Source organism: Triplophysa dalaica, chromosome 1 (assembly GCF_015846415.1).
Source record: "Triplophysa dalaica isolate WHDGS20190420 chromosome 1, ASM1584641v1, whole genome shotgun sequence".
Classification (NCBI taxonomy): Eukaryota; Metazoa; Chordata; class Actinopteri; order Cypriniformes; family Nemacheilidae; genus Triplophysa; species Triplophysa dalaica.
The window spans coordinates 26,841,995-26,863,312 of NC_079542.1; the positions used below are offsets into that span (position 1 = coordinate 26,841,995).

The 21,318-nt window shown below is 39.9% G+C and overlaps 1 protein-coding gene across 1 annotated transcript in view; it reads right to left on the bottom strand.

Annotated features, from left to right (window-relative positions):
* The window catches only part of acadvl (acyl-CoA dehydrogenase very long chain), a 36,360-nt gene extending 35,795 nt beyond the window's left edge, over window positions 1–565 (bottom strand). The window contains 1 exon segment of the mRNA XM_056742909.1: window positions 323–565. Within this exon segment, the coding sequence (XP_056598887.1) occupies window positions 323–565 (243 nt within the window).
* Between the last annotated feature and the right edge of the window lie 20,753 nt (window positions 566–21,318).

Sequence of the window (21,318 nt, forward strand, 5' to 3'; positions counted from 1 at the left end):
TAGAAGGAAGAACTGATGACACAGAGTTGAACAATGACATGAAAGTCTGTGAATTGGGCAGTCCTGTAAAAATTCTAATTTTCTTGTCATCAAATTGAGAAGGGTCAAGAGTGCACCGTTTCAAGTCATTTTCTAAACTATAAATTTTTTCCCTCAGTGCCTGACATTCTGTGTTTAAAGATTTAATCTGTTCATATAATGAGGCAATGTCATTCTGTGTCTCCTCTGTTTGAACACCAGTGCCTGGGACTTCAGTCTCTGGCGTAAAGACTAAGACTTCAGTGACTGGTATTCCAGTCAAACAATATACTTTAACTGGTACTCCAGTCTCTGCCATAGAGACTGGGACTTCAGTCTTAACCATAGAGACTGGGACTTCAGCCTTAACAATAGAGACTGGGACTTCAGCCTTAACCATAGAGACTGGGACTTCATCGGTTTGAACCTTCACTTCAAGAGTTTGACCCAGATTAAGAAGAGCTGTTGCAGCAATTTTTTTCTCTGATACATCTTTAGACCGTAGATATCTTTCCAGGTTCCTAACTGCTCGATGTTGATCAGCCATGGAGGTGAAACTAAATATACTTGGCACATAGTCAGGGTGTAGGGGATCATCACTCTTTTTTCCTGAAAGACAACAACTGATAATGTGATATTCATTTATGGCTGTCACAATATATTTTTTACTTGGGGTGGGGGGATTGGATTCTTAAATGCATTGCAATGCGGACTTGGAAAATTCTGAATAAATCCACAAATGTGAAAAATATTTGACGTAAAATTAGATTTTGACAATACGATTTTTTTATATGATAGTAACGACATGTTATCGGGGGAAAAGGTGGAACATTATCGTGGGAGCGATGCAGGACAAGGACGATTTACAGCTACAGCAGAGCATACACGATAGTGATGCGTGGATGGCGGTTAAATCAGCAGGCACTGCAGATGATCCGCGGGTCGGGTGGGGACGGTAAAAAAAAAATACATTCTGATTAATTGCGGGTGGGTCATGGGTGGATAAGATCATATTAAATATTAACTAAATTTCTCTAAAAATATGAATGTGTTTTAAATGCATTTTTCTTCAGGCAGACCCTAATTTGCACTCATTTAAAAGAAATATGCAATGACGCTGAGGCATTGTGTGTGTATATGAAAGCCACAAGACCTTGAATATGGTACATGTGTGTGCTAAATCGAAGGATTGGATTTAAGCATTTGCAGACATAAACAGTGCTAGAAAATGTACCGTTATCCAGTCATTCGTGTGTGTTTGTGTGTTGCAGTGACAGAAACGGCGATATTCAAAGTCTGAAGGTAGTAAAGCCTGTGTTTATTTCATTAAGAAAATGTAGGTTAATCTGGCCAAAGACAAATTTTTGTTTTATAAATAAATGGTCCTATGAAAGGATTGTACGATCAGCGTATTATTGAACCATCAGAGATTGGCAGATTAGTTCTAACGTCACTGAATCGGATAACATCATGCTCAAAACAAAGAATTAGAGTAATTAAAGTGACGATCGGGTGCGGATATCTATATCAGAGAAAATTATACCTGCGGGCGGGTGGATAATTTATTTGAAGCAGTGGTTTGCGGGTGACATTTTAGCTCATCCGCGCATCTCTAATACACGAGCAGTAGAGAACAGAGCAAAATAAATCTACAATGTTGGGCTACAAGATTACATGTACATTACATTTAGTCATTAAGCAGACGCTTTGGTCCAAAGCGACTTACAAAGTTAGGGAGCAACAAGCGATATGTCATACAGGAGCCATAATACATTAGGTGCCAAAACAAAGTTACTGGTTTCAACAAAAGCTAGACCACTACCTGTTGAAAGAAAGGGTTAGTGTTTTTTTTTTGTCTGTCAGGTATTCAGAGAAGAGTTGGGTTTTAACTACTATGTACTTTTTTGAATGTTGTGAGAGATGTGGTTGACCGGACAGAGTTAGGAAAAATGTTCCACCAGGAAGGAGTTGTGAAGCAGAATGAGCGGGAAAGCGATTTACTGTCCTTATGAGAAGGCAATAGAAGACGCCGCTGGTTTGCTGAACGCAGGGATCTTGATGGGGTGTAGCCACCACCAGTGTGTCCTTGAGCAAGACACTTTACTCCATGTTGCTCCAGGGGGATTGTCCCTGTAATAAGTGCACTGCAAGTCGCTTTGGCGAAAAGAGTCTGCCAAATGACTAAATGTAATGTAGTCCTGTAGGCAAGCATTAGTGACTTGAATCTGATGCGGGCTTCAACCGGTAGCCAGTGCGGAGAAATGAAAAGGGGTGTCACATGAGCCCTTTTGGGCTGTTGGAAGACGAGGCGTGCTGCTGCGTTCTGAACCAGCTGGAGGGGTTTAAGATAAGCAAAATGCAATTTGGGAAGGTCTACCTCGGTCCGTTCTCTGGGCACAGAGCAGCAGGGAGAAGCAAAGAAAAAGTCACATGACCACTCACATATGTTTTGGCAGAACATTTAGAAAGACAAGATGTAAGGAATTCACATTAAGTAATATCTTATATGATGGCCCAAAGGCAGGAAAACAAATGAGTGCAGTACGAAGATTTAATAGGAACAGTGAGTTAAAGCAAAACTTTGTAGTTTTTTCGAACATGCCTCATTATGCAGACACAGGGTTAAGGCAGCAGTACGGCTGGCAGGGGAAGGATACGGCCTGCAACGAACAGCAAGGAGTTATAGGAGCAAGTTGTTAGCAAAACGAACGGGTTAAATGAGCAGTAAAGCTGGCTGGGGAAGCATACACCCTGCAACAAATAGCAGCGGAAAGGGTAAAACTAACAGCAAGCTGGCAGGAGAAGCATACACCCTGCAACGATATAGCAGCAGAGTTACATGAGCAAGCGTTAACGAGCTGAAAGGGTTAAACTAACAGTAAGCTGGCAGGGAAAGCATTCATCTCTGCAACGATATACAGTCCTGCTCACCATTATTGGCACCCTTGGTAAAAATGTGCAAAGGAGGCTATAAAAATACATCTGCATTGTTTCTCCTTTTGATCTTTTAAAATCTACAATATTCCAACTTTTTATTGAAGGAAAACTATTTGAAGTGGGGGGATTATCACATTAAGAAAAAAAAAATCTTGCCAATTATTGGCATCCATGTATTTAATTCATGTGGCATAAGGGAGGCTGATAAAGCTAGGTCTGGGAACTTTCGCCGCTTATTTTGCCAAGGCCCGCCCAAGAGGCCATATGAATGACAGGAAAAGAACCCAATCACGTTTCGGTTTTTCCATATCATGTTTAGAGGCTTGGAATGTCCCCGCAGTATCAGACTGGTGTACATTCGCGTGCGTGTCAAAGAAAACCAGCAACAAGGATTATACATTTATGCAGTTAACCTAGAACACTTTTACAAATTAAGCGTTTAGTCGATCGTAATGAGTTCCTTTTGCAACCATTGATCAGATGGCTCGTGTTGTTCCCAGATGGACCGTAAAAAACGTGACGCGCATGTCTCCTGGAAATCATGTAAAATTCAGCCAATCAGATGACGATTTTGAACGTGCCGAAGTGTTCCTAAGAAGGTGTGCCTTGCATCAGCTGTTGAGGAGTTTAAGCAAGCAGAGAGCAACCAGCAAGCACTTAATGAGAAATCTGGAGAATAAGAGTGTCACCCAAGCTCAGTATGGTGGATTCGCATGGTTATTGTGATGGTCTAGTTAATTTTTTTGAGCAAGAGGTAAGCGGAACAACATGCAATGTATGGCTAAATGCATGAAACTCTTGGAAAGACCATCATATTTGCATTCTCTGGTGAGTTTGAGACGGTCAGCTCACTGTTGCTTGCTTTAATGGAACGAACGCCGAGAGAAAAGCATCTCAAATCTGATATGCTCAGATTTTTGGGTTCTGGTCAGAATCCTGGCAGCAGCGTTCTGTATGAGCTGCAGCTGTCTGATGGTCTTTTTGGGAAGACCTGTAAGGAGTCCTTTACAGTAATCCACCCTGCTGGTGATGAAAGCATGGACTACTAAATCTTGGCTTGAGACAAAATATCTGATTCTGGATGTGTTTCTGAGATAGCAGTAGGGTGATTTGCTTATTGCTTTGACATGACTGCTGAAACTAAGGTCAGACTCTAAAATGACACCAAGATTTTTTACCTTACTTTGTGTCTTTAGACCTCTTAAGTCAAGGTATGTGTTTACCTTGTTAGTTTCATCCTTGTTACCAAAAACAATGACTTCAGTTTTTTTTTTTAACTGAAGGAAGTTTTGACACATCCAGCTGTTAATTTCATCAATGCACTGGCAAAGAGAGTCACAATAGGCCTGTAGTCATTGGGTGAGAGGGCTAGGTAGATCTGAGTGTCATCTGCATGTCATCAGGCAATTTGGTACTAAGAGGAGCGGAGCAAGTATCGAGACCTGTGGAAAACCAAAAGTCATGGGTGTCCAGTCAGATTTGTGATTGTCTATGTTCACATAGTAACCTCTCCCTTTAAGGTATGAACTAAACCATTTAAGTACCAACCCAGAAAGCCCTACCCAGTTTTCCAGCCTATGTAGGAGTATGGTGTGACCTACCGTGTCAAATTAAGCACTGAGATCTAGTAAAACCAGAATTGATATTTTGCCTGAATCAGAATTCAATCGAATATCATTAATTATCTTTATGAGCACTGTCTCTGGGCTATGATGGTGACGGAAACCAGACTGATAATTGTCCAGGTATCCATTTGAGTTCAAGAATTTGGTCAGCTGATGCAAGACAACCTTTTCAATGATCTTGCCTATAAAAGGAATATTTGATATTGGTCTGTAGTTAGACAGTAAGGTTTTGTCTAGATTCCCCTTTTTTAGTAGAGGTTTGACAGCTGCATTTTTAGGGACTCTGGGAAAGTTCCTGAGAGCAGTGAGGTATTAACTATTTTTAGGAGATCTGATTCCAAACTGTTAAACACTCTTTTGAAAAAGGATGTTGGAAGTGTGTCAAGGCTGCAAGTTGACGCCTTAAGATGCTGTACCGTTTCCCCCAGGGTTTTGTCATCAATTGTTTGAAATTCAGACAACAAATTCAGTTAGTCATTTCTGATGTACTGAAGTCAGACTGAGCTGACTGTTGCATGGAGCTTTGCTGATTTCCATTCTGATATTACGGATCTTTTGAAGGAAAAAAGTTGAAAACTCATTGCATTTTTCATCATATAGCATTTCCCTGGGAACTTGACCTTGACCCTTACTTGGAGCAATGGCATCGATAGCATTTTTTACTTTTGCAGTAAAGCTATCGAGGAGAACATCCATAGAGTCTGCAGATATACTGGGTGACAAAGACATAGCATTCATAAATAGCTCACTGGTGTTCTCATTTATGAATCTATTTTTTATAGAGACGGGTCTATCTTCAGTGCCTGGACTGATTGATATATCCAAGAAAATACAGAAATGATCAGACAGCGCCACATCTCTAATAATAGTGGATGAAATGTTTAGACCTTTGCTAATGAGCAGATCCAGAGTGTGTCCACGATTGTGTGTGGGACCGTGCACATGCTTGATCAGATCAAAAGTGTTTAAAACATTTAAAAGTTCATTTGCAGTGTTGTTTACGGTCTTGTCTATATGAATATTAAATCTCCAGCAATAACAAAGCAGTCAATAGCTGAAAGCAGTTCTGAAAAATCATTAACAAAGACTGGGGAGTATTTGGGAGGTCTGTAAATAATTGTAAACAGAATGCGTGGTGCACCTTTTAAAGCATTACTCAAGTATTCAAAGGACAGGTAGTCACACCAAGTTAAACTTGCTTGCAGTCAATGAGATCTTTAAATAGAGCAGCTATTCATCCACCTCTCCTAACATTTATAGAAGTAAAGTTTGGGGGGGCAGATTCATTGAGGACTGTAGCACTACAACTATCATCTAAGCAAGTTTCATTTAGAAATATGAAGTCCAGTTTGTTACTGGTGATGAGGTCATTGACCCAAAAAGGATTTGTTTTTTAGTGAACAGATGTTTAAAAGTGCTAATTGAATAGTAACTGTTTTTTGTTTTTTACCCCTGTCATTCTCAGAGTGACGTCTAAGGGTAGTAGATTAGATAGCTTTGCCATACGACTGGAAAGGGCCTTAGTTTTTCGTTCACTTATCAGGACAGATAGGGAAAACTAAAGGAACACTGGGTTCCCACTTGTTCTGTAAATATTTGAGATTGTTGCTTTTATCATAGCAAGGACCCAATTCATATCAGTTACCAGTGCTCAATGCAGTCTTGTTTAGTCCGCCTCCAGCAGATGGGGGTTTGTGTGATCCTGGCGTTGTGGCAGAGGCCGGAGATGGCCAGGTTGAACCAGAGACTTTGGTGGTTGTGGTCCCAGTCGCTTTTAGTTGAAACCTGTGGACTCGCGACAATAGAGTGGGAGAGTTTTTGTAGTGGAGTAGGCAGGGCGAGACCGTGGTTCGAGTCCGGTGAGTATTTGTGAATTAGTGCCAGCTGTGCGCACACCGGGCTCGAATCACGTAGGAGATTGGGAGCATATAAAAGGAACGAGCGACTGGACCGTCGAAGAGAGAGGACCGGGCCCGAAGTGTTTGTATATGTATTTATGTTCTAGTGTTTTGTATTTATGTTTTGTTCGCCAGCGGTCGGCTGTGAGGGGCCGCCGGCTGTTTTATTTATATTAAACGTTTAAATGTTTGCCGGTTTCCGACTCCTTCCTTCCTTTTATTGAATCTTTGTTACATTGGTGCCAAAACCCGGGAGGAAGGAGAGACATGCTGTCGGAGAGTCCTCGCCGCCGAGGGGCCTCGCGGTGCCGGAGAGTTCAGGCAGCGCGGACGAAGGGCGTCCGCCAGTGGCTGCCCGACGTGGTGGCTCTTGGGAAACGGAAGTGAACAGTGCGGCCACCATCAAAGCTTTGGTGGATCGGCGACCTTTGCTGCCGCGCCCCTGGGTCGAGGTGGAGTGGCTTTCGTCCAAGCGGGAGCAGGGGAGTTGCCGCCGTCCGCCAGAGTCCGGAGCCTGCGTCCGTCCCCCGAGGAGGAGGAGCAGGTGGGAGGAGCAGGGGGCGGAAGTGCCGAGTGCGGCGACCGGATGCCAGAAGCCGGAGCCTGCGTCCGTCCGCCCAAGGGGGAGGAGCAGGTGGGAGGAGCAGGGGGCGGAAGTGCCGAGTGCGGCCACCGGATGCCAGAAGCCGGAGCCTGCGTCCGTCCGCCCAAGGGGGAGGAGCAGGGGACGGGGAACCCGCCCCGACTCCCAGATAAGGGTCGGTTCAATTGCAGACGGGCTCTGGCTCAACTGTTTTTCCTATCCTGGGTAGCCCGGATGTTACCATGTGAATATTTAACTGGAAATTTTCGATCTGAATTTGAGAAGTCGAATTAGACATATGTTTTCTTTGAAAACTATTAACTTGAAATTTGAGATCTGAATAAGAGCAATCAAATTGGATCAATCTGAATGTATTTTATCTGAAATTCTGTAAGTTGATTTTTTTTTTATCTGAATTTGTGAGCATTAAATTCAGGTTTTTAAATTGGAAATCAAGAATTTTCATATTTAAATTTCATAGAGGTAAATTCGAAACAAATAAATTCAGATACATGGTTTCCAAAGTAAAATAATTCAAAATCAAGTATTCATAAGCTGTTAAATTTCAAACATTATGTCTCTTATTTGCTTCCATACTTTCCACAAAAATAAATAGAATTCACATATAAATACAATGAGATTTGCAAATAAAAATTATTTACAAATGTATTTCAATGATATTTATTTGTAGATCGCCTTCACATTTGTGGATCGCTTTCTGCACATTTGTGGATCAGTGCACGCATTTGTGGATCAGTGCACGCATTTGTGGATCAGTGCACGCATTTGTGGATCAGTGCACGAATTTGTGGATCAGTGCACGCATTTGTGGATGGCTCTCTGTGCATTTTGAAACATTTCTAATGTCAAATCGTGCGCACAATCCACAAAAAGGTGGACTCCGCCCACTAACTACACGAGCCAATTGGTTACCTTCCGCTTTTGTTGTCCAATAGGCCACGTTCTAACTTCAGCCAATCACGTTTTGCTCAGCACAAAGATTCAGGGAGCTAACATGGCGACTAGTGGCGGTCTAAAATGTGTGTTATACTAAGAAATGATAAAGGCTTCTTCTTTAAACAATGTAATGATTGCTTGTGTTTATATACATTGTCCGTATTGTTACATATATGCTGTATTTAAACGTTTATGACTTGATAACAGCGTGCATGGACTGGAGTGGAAAAACTAGGCAGTCGGGACTGATTTGGTCATCCATCCAGCCTTTTTATTGTGTTTATGTACCAAAGGGCTAAATTCCGATTTTTTGCAACTGTCGGTGTACTGCCAGTATAACGATGGCAGAATTATCGTGAGGGGAATCATCAGCATTGTGAATTTCTATGTCATTCATATTTCAAAATAAAACGTAATTTCTACAGTCATCTCGGTTTATCCCATTCCTGAATGATCTCTGCTGCTATCGCTTCACTGTTCTGTTTACTGTGTCGAGTCCTCGTCATTGTCCAACTGATGTGATGTAACTGGGCAGGGTACAGCCTGAGTGGTGTTATCCAAATATCCATCCAACTGCTGAGGTGGGTCACTATGGCCAGGTGTATGTGTGCCATTCAGGAGTGGAGTGGCACACTCTGCTGATGGGTGAAGGAGGGAGAAGAGGATACTGTCCTTTAGCACTCTTGAACCAAGTTTGTTTGGGTGGAGGCCATCTGTTGTAAAAAGTTGTCTTTGACTCCAAAAGAGATTAAAGTTGTCAATGAAGTTCAGTCCTCTCATGTTGCGGGTTTTTTGCAGCCATATGTTCAGACTGAGTAGCCGAGAGAACATATTCGCTCCCCGAGCTGGGAGAGGTCCACTGATGAATGACCGAACTTTTAGCTTTCCAAGCATTTCAAAGAGTTCATTAAAACCCTTTTAAGGAGCTCTGACTACTCTTTTCAAGTATCATTTTTCCCCCACATGAATGACAATCTGATTTACTGACTTATGTTGGACAGTTTCTTGCTTACATCAGCAATCATTGCTCGAGGGAAATAGTATGTAAGTATAGCCCTGCTACAAAGGTTTCTGATAATAGAGCCCCCACTATCAGAGTATTTGGCTCAGGTGCTTTCTGAGCAGACTGCCGTTGCCTGTATGACACAGAGCGTCTGCCAACTGCAGTGTCCACTTTTGATTTTTGCCTGACCACATTTTGAATTATTCGACCATATTCATTCAAATCTATTTTCAAGATGTACAGGGGGTGGCAGAGTACCAACATTGTCTAGTCGAGTCTTAGCCATATCTGGGGTAGATGAAGCTAATGCAGCAATTTGTGAAACTCTTGACAGTCTGATATTACGAGCACCTTTAGGTCTTGCGCCCTTATTCTGCCAACGGTTTGTGTCCTCAGCTACCTTTGTTTGCATATGTACAGGTTTGTCTGAGCTCACTATTATGTGATGAGAAGTGCTGGGTTCACAGAACTCACTGTCTATATGCTGAGGGGGTCCACGGCGAGTATCAGCTGTGTGTTCTTGCAGGGTAATATTGTGAGTAACTTTGTTTCGAGAACTGCAATCTTTTGTAGAAATTTGTGGCAGTTTGAGCAGCAGGTGGTTGTTGATCCAGAAGGCATTTTCAAACCAGTTTGAGAGCGGGCAGCGGAGTTATCCTAAAGAGTTTAAATTTTCGGCAGTAACCTGGTAGACAACTATCCTAAAAGAAATCCTAGTTGCGGAGCATTCGAAAGTTTTGAAGTATTTCCCAGAGTCTTTGGTTTTAGTGCCTAATTGTTTAGTCTGTGCACTGTACTGAAATGCTGGTGATTAAATAAGATAAAGCATAAAAGCAGAAGCGCAAAGCACAGAGCGCTAGTAAATGCATCCGATCAGTAGCAAAGCCGGAAGCGATTCGCATTTGCGACCAAATTGGTGGCACTCTAGAGCCCTGATATTAATTTCTGAGGTAAACCTAAAATAATAAAAAAGAATGTCGTCTTACGTGGAAGGATGAAAAAACATTATATTGTTTAATCAATTATTGCGTACATTTATCATGATCGACAAGAAAGATAATAGGACTCCACCTACGAATATGGTCACAGTGAAATGAAGCGTGTTCCAGCCATTGTGCACCAGTTATTTGAGTCCCCTGGAAACACTTCCGTTGTGTTGCTGCCAATTTGCAGCGCGTTTCTGCTGCGAGAATTTGCAGCGCATTACTGTATTTGTTTGTTTTGCGAGGATGTGCAACGCGTTTTTGTGTTTGTTTGTGTTGCGAGTATTTACAGGGCATGTGTCACCAAACGAATGAAGAGGCTTTGTGAATTTGATGGTGTTTTTCGTTTGCATGTGTTTTCTTCCGTTGCAGCGCAGAGACACCTATCGGCTTCCGTACGGTCCTTATGGAATGAAGCAAAGGTTTGGATACGGCCCACGGTCCGGCTGTTGAGGATGGCTCTTTGACATTATGCCGTTTTAAAGCCACAATATGAAAGCATTTTGTTATAAAATATCCAAAACTCACTTAAATTTCATGCAGTTGTTTACTTGCATTATCCCAAATGTTCCCAAGAATGTGCAAATCCAGAGAAATTCCTATTTACAGTAATAGCTCGTCCCTAGTCTCCCTTGTATTTGTCACATTGTCTGGTTGTAGAAACTACGGCAACACACACAAGCGGAAGTGGTTATACAGCTTCTGGGACGCAGCATCTGTTGTTCTGTTACTATGGATCACGATTACTCTTTGGCGAGTAAAGGAAACCCTCAAAAATTGTCAACGTAGGCCAAATGAGGCAAACAGCTTATTGTCAAACGAAGAAATAAAACAAGGATTAATATCGGCGTGGCGTTTTCTTAATGGAGAGAGGTAGCGACCAACTTGGACTCGACAGAGACTCCGCTCTCGCATTGGGTTTTAATAGACAGGCAAGCACATTGTTTTTTATTGTACATAAAATACTCCTGCAAAGATTATTATAGTTATAATAGTTATGAATGCAGTTACCCTATGAAATACAGTATATGTCGCACAAAAATATGCAGCCAATAATGTAACTTGTAAATGCTGTGGGTTCGTTCCAATTTACTTTTTAAACGACGACTGTATGACTGTTTTAAACAGGTAAAATTGTGGAGCATTGGGCTACCAAATCAATTGACCAAGTCCAATGTCAGTCGCGGGCTAGAATTACATTACACTTTTCTTGCAACCTAATTCTATACGATGACATAAAATTAAATGTATTAATTACCTCGTCCGTGAACATGATGAGCGATCTCCATACGCCTCTGGATGTTGAAAACGACATGTCCCATAATTCCACTGTCCTAGCTAAACTTCATTTAGCTTCGCCTTTGTTGTTGTTTCGAAAGTGCGCCATATAGTGGTCCGAATATTCCATATTGTGGCTTCAAATGGCATAAAAGTATTATAACGTCAGTTTAAAACTAAGACTAATGGGTTAAGCGACGAACTAGCCCTATGCAAATACTCAAGGCATAATGGGTAATTTTGTGCATTAAGAAAATGTGGATATGATATTGCGGTGAGCAGTCATGTTAATATTTATGGGGCTTTTTTTTGCATATTTGTCATGCTTAAATGATCCGGATCATCAAACAAATTTTAATATTACACAAAGAAAACCAGAGTAAATAAAAAACATCAATTAAAAACAGCATTATTTATTAAGGGAAAAAAACAAACATTTCTGACCCTCGGTGAAAAGTAATTGCATAATAACAAGTTGTGCCACCCTTTGTGACAACAACTGCAATCAAGCGTTTGCGATAGCTGCTGTATTTAGATGTTGATCTGGGATCTTTTATGACCTCCTGGACGGCCACTCCTGAGATGGTTTACCACTGTTCCATGCTTTCTCCATTTGTGGATAATGGCTCTCACTGTGGTTCGCTGGAGTCCCAAAGGCTGAAGAAATGGCTTTGTAACCCTTTCTAGACTATATTTAAATTACTTTGTTTCTCATTTGTTCTTGAATTTCCTTAGATTGCGGCATGATGTGTTAGTGTTTGAGATCTTTTAGACTACTTCTGTTTGTCAGACAGGTTCTACTTAAGTGATATCTTGATTCAACTGGTCTGGCAGTAATAAGGTTGAGTGTGGCTAGTGAAATTTAACTCAGTTGTTCAATTCATCACAGTTAATTCATGATTGACCAAGGGGTCAGTCTTCACATAGGGTCAGAAATGTTTGGATTGATTTTTACCTTAATAAATAAAACCATCAATTAAAAACTGCATTTTGTATTTACTCTGGTTTTCTTTGAGTTAAATAAAAATGTCTTTGATGATCAGAATCATTTAAGAATGACAAATATGCAAAAAACAATGCAAAATACAGAAGGGGCAAATACTTATATTTGTAGCTAAAATGTATGTGCACCCACCAACGCTGCATGTGAGCCTGCACACAGATAAGGCCCGATTCACATTTTGTGTCTTTTCAGCGCGCATATTCATTATTTTAAATAGGGATGCACCGAATATTTGGCCAACGAAAATTTTCGGCCGAAAATGGCCCAAAAGCGCATTTTCGGTTTTCGGCCGAAAGACTTCTATCACCGAAACAATACGGCCGAAATGTTGTGATGACACAAACAGATACCGCTCCTTTGATGCATCTGTAGCGGACGTTATTCCTTTAATCGCAGCAAATTGCATGCACCCTCAGGGCTCTAGAGTGCGACCAATATCATTGTCATTGACAGATGTTTTTACCAGTGACGGAAAAATCTGATGGCCGCCCGTCTTTCTGGCAGATTACAATGAGGGCAATTTGTAAACACCCGTTTCCCTTCAGCGGGATATGCTCGTGAAGCTACCTACGTGTCGTTGTCATTTGTACTGACTAGACATGTGATGCGATTTGGGAAAACCCGTCTGGTGTCGCGCTGGGACGCGGGAAAGACAGTTCACCTATCAAAGTAAACCACATAACATGAAGAATGAATAAGTATTAATGCACATTTTCGCCAGTCCTGTGTAAACTATGGCATGCAAAGTTGTTTTATACAATGTTTTCGCGAGGTGACAGAGCCCCCCATATACGGCACCAGGAGTTATGCCCGCTCCACTGCTCACGCGAGCCGGACCGCGATCGCAAAACATACAAGAGATGATCAAAAGTCCAGACACTATGCACATGATAAACAGCGTAAAACTTGCTTCACTGCCTATTAGTTGTTGTCCGTAATGTTTCCTCGTGTTGTGAATCGTTCTTTAAATGTGCGCTTCACCATTTTCCTTACTTTCGTTTTAATCCAAAAATTTTGGAAGTGAATTGCAATGCCTTGATTTTAGTAAAGTTAGTACACAGTCATAGCCATAAATGCAAGGGTACTAATAATTGGCATAATTTCTTTTGGTGTTTCGGTTTTTTGGCCTTGGTTTCCTCTTTTTGGTTTTCGGTTTCGGCCAAGAATTTTCCTTTCGGTGCATCCCTAATTTTAAATGTAGACGCACGGCAGCCGAGTGAAAATAGTTGGTTTTGTATAGCTCTGTAATTTAGAACAATGTAAGCAATCTAACATAAAATATATATTTCATACATGAAGCTTAAAGCATCATCTGATTTCCCCCATGTATATTGAAATATTTTAATTTATATCATAAACGGCAAATAGTCGACAAATGGAGACATTCCCTTAAAAATTTAATTGTGATTTAGGAAGTTTCATTTGTTGAACAACAAATTCACAATTTATAAACTCTATCAATTCTTCATAAAATTTACTCCGTAACTTGTAATCAAAGTAACTGAGTGCAGCTTTGACACGTCAGAGGAGATCTGGCCCTCCCGGCTGAGACAAAAGCAGGGTGTCAAATTATTTTTTAAGAGCCATATACAGTTGTGGTCAAAAGTTTACACACCCCTTGCAGAATCAGGAAACAACTGAAACTTTTGGAAAAATAAGAGGATTTTTGAAAATCAAGGTTTATTTTGAATTTAGTCCTGCCCTGGGAAAAGTTATTTCAATAAAGAAATGTTAACAAAGTTCACACTAAAGAATAATAATAGATTGCAATAAGCAAAGATTGTGAAGGACCTGAGTGATTGTTTTGAAGATCATTGGACAGTCTAATGACTCATGACAAACAAGAAACCCTTAAACAACTATAACTAATAGGGCTGGGGTAAACGATTATTTCTTAAACGATTATTTTATCGATTAGTCTGCTAATTTAACGACTAATTTGGCAATTAATCGAACGACTATTTTTCTGTTGCTTGATTAATAAAAACCATAATGTATCTCAAATAAATACCAAAAAATTTTTATAATATACTTAATCAACAGTTTTGCACAGCAAAAAATATTCTGCTTTACACAAAATAAAATAACTAAAATTATTTTACTGTTAGACAAAATGAAAGACCAGCCTGTTTACTACCAACATAACTCTCTTGTTAAACAGTAGGTAGCATGAGAACATGAAAATGACATTTCATGCAGTCTGTTATGTTGCCGTGTTTGAAAGTAAGCTGTCTGCCAAGTTGTAAATCCGCAGGTGAATAAATAACAAAGTTATTTGCTTGTAAAAATGGGAGTAGTTATCACACAAACGAGACGTGGACTAGTACACCCGCATATCTACGTCACTATACATAGTCCCCGCCTATGTTTTGCTGAGACTGACGCGAAAACGTATTTCTCCTCCCCCAAACACTGTCGCTCGTTCGTGATGCGTGTGTATCATGTCTAGAGCCCGTATTCTACGGTGTAAAACTAAGTCCATCTTATTTCAACTACCAAAGGAAGAACGTCTGAGGGAAAAATGGTTACAATTCATTTTTCAAACGATACCAAAATGAGTATAACCCCAGGGTTTAACTGTGCACGTGTCATTTCACAGAAGATTGGTTTAATAATCTTGGCGCGTTCACTGCAGGGTATGTTAAACGACTTGACTTAAAGAGGGGGCAACACCAACTCTATTTGGACCTGTTAGCTCCACCGAATAACAACCTGTAAGTGAGTCTATTCATTATTGTCTTAACTTCAAGAAATATTTTTGTACCTCATGCCTGTGTTTAGCTAATGCATATAACGCTAACATTAGCATGTACCGTTATTTCTGGGGTGTTACAGTTTGTTTATCTGGCTAGCTACACATATAATATAAATGACATCCAACCACATGTAAACCGTACTCCTGTAATGAAGTATGCACGTTAACAAACACTCTGCAGATTACACTAAACGCACCAAGGTTGGTATGCAATCCGCCATCAAATACTACAAGAAGAAGATTGCGATCAAGACGTGTGGCAGAGGCTGTATAGTACCGCATATAATATTAAAAATTATGTTCAGTTTAATACAAATGTTCAGTTCAAACAAAGTTCTTTCATAATCTGTTCAACGTCGCTCAAAATGATGGTGGGAAATGCAAGTATCGTCACATTTAGTACCAACTGGTACTGAAGTTTTCCAAGAGCCGCTTAAATTGGAATTATGTGCTTTAATTCAGGTGGACAGATGAACCCCATATGCATTCATTATATGAAGCACAGAGGACTGCGGATTTACCAATCTTCTTTATTGTTTTACTCTATAAAAAAGGTCACTTAAATCTCGGATGGCCTGGGGGTGAGTAAATAAAGAGGTAACACTTTATATTAACTGCACGCTATGAATCATTAGTTAAGCATCAGTACATAGTTAATTAATCATTTATGAAGCATTGGCCCCACATTAATAGACATTAGTAAGCAGTTTATAAATACAGCTATAAATGCTTTGTTCTTGATTGATAAGCATGTATATAATATGCTTAATAATCAAATTTTCATACTTTATTAAGGATGAATTCATCATTTCTAAATTAAGGATTACATTACTTACAAACCAGTTAGTTAGGAGTTGTCAGTGATTCATGAGATCATTTAGAAAGTGTAAGTAAATGATTAATAAACTCTCTGAATGCACATTTATACATCTTATTATTCTGACCTATAGTAACAGTTACTTAATTTGTTAATAAACGCTTTTATAATAAACATTCCTGCTGTAATTCATGATTAATTAAGGTAGTTATAAAACATTTACTAGTTGTTAGAGAACTATTTTTTGTGAGCTCATCTAAAGTGAGGACTATGTATGCCTTGTAAAGCATTTACAAATGAGAGTTGCATATCACTTCACAATTATATTTTTTCTGGAGGTGTGCAGGAATTACAATTTTTTCAGAAGTTTATTTTTCATTTTATATCAATTCATTTAATTCGGTTGTACAATTTTAATTTTGCAGAGGTTTATTATTTATATTAAATTAAATCATTTTATATTCATTAATATGTACAGTTGTACAGTTTAATTTCTTTTGCATCTTGAAATAAATATTTCTATGTTCTGTTCTGTCCTGTGTTGTGTTTTTCCTATTTCTGTTTAGAAGATAACTGAGCCTTTAACTCTCATTTGTAAATGCTTTACAAGGCATACATAGTCCTCACTTTAGATGAGCTCACAAAAAATAGTTATCTAACAACTAGTAAATGTTTTATAACTACCTTAATTAATCCTGAATTACAGCAGGAATGTGTGTTAAAAAAGCATTTATTAACAAATTAAGTAACTGTTACTATATGTCAGAATAATAAGATGTATAAATGTGCATTCAAAGAGTGTATTAATCATTTACTTACACTTTCTAAATGATCTCATGAACCACTGACAACTCCTAACTAACTGGTTTGTAAGTAATGTAATCCTTAATTTAGAAATGATGAATTCATCCTTAATAAAGTATGAAAATTTGATTATTAAGCATATTATATACATGCTTATAAATCAAGAACAAAGCATTTATAGCTGTATTTATAAACTGCTTACTAATGTCTATTAATGTGGGGCCAATGCTTCATAAATGATTAATTAACTATGTACTGATGCATAACTAATGTTTCATAGCGTGCCGTTATTATAAAGTGTTACCCTCAATGAGTTCCATTCATACGCATGCAAATGCGACAGACCGGAAACGCAAGCCTGTGCGGAAATATTTCGCTTCGTAGCAAAGTTAAAGTTCACGTCACGCGAGTGCGTGAGACCAATAGAAGATCAAAACGTCATAGTGACCTCTCGGTACAAAAAAATCCAAATTGGAAGGAATCGCTCATTGTGGCAGTGTCGCATCATCTGTTACATACAACACAACTTAAAAAGATTACAAAAACCTAATAAAAAGAGAAGTGGCTTGGTTTGCGGTGGAAATAGAACGTGATGTCACATCCTGTTCGCCACCCATTTTTCGCAGTACTGTCAGAACAAATTTTGCATGCGCAAATTCAAGTGTGACTGCCGCTTTACTTGTGCAGTCCCACGAGTACAGATGATATGGATGTGTCGTTAACTTACCACATGAGCACGTCGGAGTGTGCCCCAGTGGGGGGCAAAACACTTAGCAAACTGACTACTTACTTATAATATCAGGAAACGCAATTCCGCGCAACATTTCAGTGTCCAGTAACACTTAATTCCTTTGTTAGTCGCAGTAAAGCCGCAAGGATCACCGTCTAGTCCAGCTGCTTGTAATTTTTTTAGCAAACAACTGCATGTTTTAGTCCCGGTATATTTGTTTCTCGTGTTCTACTCGACCATTTTGGTGAGTGTTTTATCACCCAGGGGAGCATGTTCCTGGGCGCGTCCCGACATGTTCACGTGGGAAAGTGACGTCAATCAGGTACGTCGTGTTTCTTTACAAAGTACTGTCATATGAAGATATAAATGGGTAAAGCAACAGAAGTCTTCATTCCCAGCCTCTTTCTTTAGGGACGATATAACATGTGGATTGATATTGCAAAACAAGGGTGATGAGCTCTGTACTAATACAATTGTATGTCTAGCAAAATTCTTCATCCACAAATGTAGAATTTTTATATAATTTCCCAAATTTGTTTTTTTTTAAATGAATTTAAACTGTATATGAAGTCTTTAAAAATGTTGAAAGGTCCTAAAGCACAAAAAATATATGATACCCTAAAATACTTCCCAACTGAGGTTAATAGCTGAACAATAACGGAATTCTCCCCTCATGTTGTAATTTTCTTAAATTTTAATCTATTTTATTGACATCCTTGTAACTTCAATAACTGCACTAACTCATCTACTGCACTGTAACTGTATCTGTATAACTGCATCTACTCATGTATTGCACTATAACTTCAATAACTGCATTAACTCATGTACTGCACCGTACCTTTAATAACCGCATCAACTCATCTACTGCACTGTAACTTTAATAGCTAATGTCTGTGACTTATGCACACTCAAGTCACTTGCACTATTGTATAGTCTATATTGTTATCTGTTCATAACCACCTGTACATTAATGTTTACATTATATAGCCTTCTGTTTATATTGTTCATAGTAAATACCGACTGTCATATTTTCGTAGTACATGCCCATTGTATAGTATTTTCCTAATATTGTATTCTGTATTTATTCAAACTGTATATCCTGCAAAGAGCAGAGATGAAATCGTGTGGTCCCCAAACCTGACGCCCTCCGGCCCCTGGCTGCGCCTAGAAATTCTGTCCATAAAAATTATGAACAGAGCCGGCGACAAAGGGCAGCCCTGCCGGAGTCCAACATGCACCGGGAACAAGTCTGACTTGCTGCCGGCAATGCAAACCAAGCTCCTGCTCCGGTCATACAGGGACCGGATAGCCCTTATGTCATCGTGCTGGCCTCATCAGACCAGGACCTTCAGCATGCACTGGGACGGTTTGCAGCCGAGTGTGAAGCGGCTGGGATGAGAATCAGCACCTCCAAATCTGAGGCCATGGTTCTCAGTCGGAAAAGGGTGGCTTGCTCACTTCAGGTAGGTGGAGAGTTCCTGCCTCAAGTGGAGGAGTTCAAGTATCTGGGGGTCTTGTTGAGGAGTGAGGGAAGGATGGAACGGGAGATTGACAGACGGATCGGTGCAGCTTCTGCAGTAATGCAGTCGCTGTACAGGTCTGTCGTGGTGAAGAAGGAGCTGAGCCGCAAGGCGAAGCTCTCGATTTACCAGTCAATCTACGTTCCTACTCTCACCTATGGTCATGAGCTGTGGGTCATGACCGAAAGGACAAGATCCCGGACACAGGAGGCCGAAATGAGTTTTCTCCGCAGGGTGGCCGGGCGATCCCTTAGAGATAGGGTGAGAAGCTCAGTCACTCGGGAGGAGCTCCGAGTAGATCCGCTGCTCCTCCACATCGAGAGGGGCCAGCTGAGGTGGCTCGGGCATCTTTTCCGGATACCCCTGGACGCCTTCCCGGGAAGGTTTTCTGGGCATGTCCCACCAGGAGAAGACCCCGGGGAAGACCTAGGACACGCTGGAGGGACTATGTCTCCCGGCTGGCCTGGGAACGCCTCTGTGTCCCCCCGGAAGAGCTGGAGGAAGTGTCTAGGGAGAGGGAAGTCTGGGCATCCCTGCTTAGACTGCTGCCCCCGCGACCCGGCCCCGGATAAGCGGAAGAAAATGGATGGATGGATGGATGTATATCCTGTACTTGCTAATTGCACTTCTGGTTAGACCTAAACTACATTTCATTACACTGTAGTTGTATATGTGTAATGACAATAAAGTTGAATCTAATCATCTTTTCTTTTTTCTAAGACTGCATATATTTCCTGTTTGTATTAAGAGCTTCTCCCTCAGGCTATGTTTTTTCTCTATTATATTATAAAGAAACGGATGTTATGCAGCCATGTTTGTTTGTAAATCTTGATAATTTCAATCAAAAAAGTAAAAGTAATTTGAAGAATTCTAAAATAAGTTTCAAGCTTCTAGATCGACTAAAGAGTATGCAATTGTCTTTAACTTGTTCAGTTAATCCGTCCTGTTGTTATTGATTTTAATAAAACTCTATATTTTAGTAAAACTACAAGGCATTAATATTACTGAGGTGTGACAGCAGTTTTCTAAGACGAATAAGTCAGTCACAAAGGATTCCCTTGGCTAAAAGAATTTGGAGCTCAGTCTTTAGTGATACTGAATCAGAGAAAGCTTTTATGATTTCTAGGAAGTATAGTGTCACCAATAAGATACGTGAATTTTTCATTTAAAATGATTCAATGTAATTACCCAGGAAGCCAGATTGTTAAAAGATTTTAAAAAAGACATTAATGTAACCTGTGCAACCAAGTTATTTTGGTTTGACTTCAAGGTATTTTTTAGGAAGATTGCTGGCATCGACACGGTTTTGGATGCTAAAAATATTCTGTTTTTGTATGACAAACCTTTAGATAAAAAAATATTTTTTGCTTAATCTATTTATTTTTTAGGCAAGTTTCATATTCATGCATTGAAAGGTATACGGAACAATAAAGCCAAGAGAACTGTGGACTATTGTAAAGCCTTAATTTAAATTTTCTTTAGACATTTCATTTTTATTTATTTATGTTGTATGCATATATAACCCTAAAGTACTACTGGCCTGACATGCACAATACATCGCTTTCCTGCATCCGCGATAATTCAGATGGTTTTGACAACGCTGTCGTTTGTACATTAAACTTCTTCCTTTTCCGTTTTTCATCGTGTAAACGTATCCTTACAAATTGACTTGTGTGGGCGCCTTTTGATTGCAATGGTACTCTTACAGTATATTTCAATCACCCAGACGGATGTCAAGATTAGATTATAAACAATATTTAAACATAGTTTGTGTGAGATTTATGACTTTTTGTAGAGCACCGTCACTTAAATAAGACTATGCTTCTTTTGGCCAAGTTTGGCTAACAACCATCCTGCATGTGTTTGTACAACAACAACAAAAACAAAGCTTATCTCCATTAATGATTTTAAATGAATGCTAGCGTGACTTTACAGTTACACAAAATAAGTAACATAGGTGTGAGTAGGTATGTAAGAATGAACAACAAACCTGACACAAAATGGCTAGCGCAAATCCATGTCTCAGTTTCTGGGTTCCAGTTTCTTCTGCGAATTGCAGCAATCCATTTGCATCTCTTTTCTCTAGCTTTCGGTAACCTGTAAAAGGACAACTGCGAGTTCTTGATGAATCTATTTTTACAGTCAATTGCACAACAACTCTTTCCCATTATAGCCACAGTAGAGTACAGCTGAGCTTAGCTGCTAACGCTGAAGCATTCGGTCCCCTTATGCCACTCAGTGGGCGTGTCTCTATGGCGTGGCTCCCGTTCGATGTGACTACGTCACATGCACACCACGCCCTGTTTTCAAAACTGAATAGATGCAGGCATCAAACCTGGCTCCACTAAGCAGTACAAAAACAGTTTTCCTAATTCTTTAAAGTATACAGTTCATAGTACATGACAGC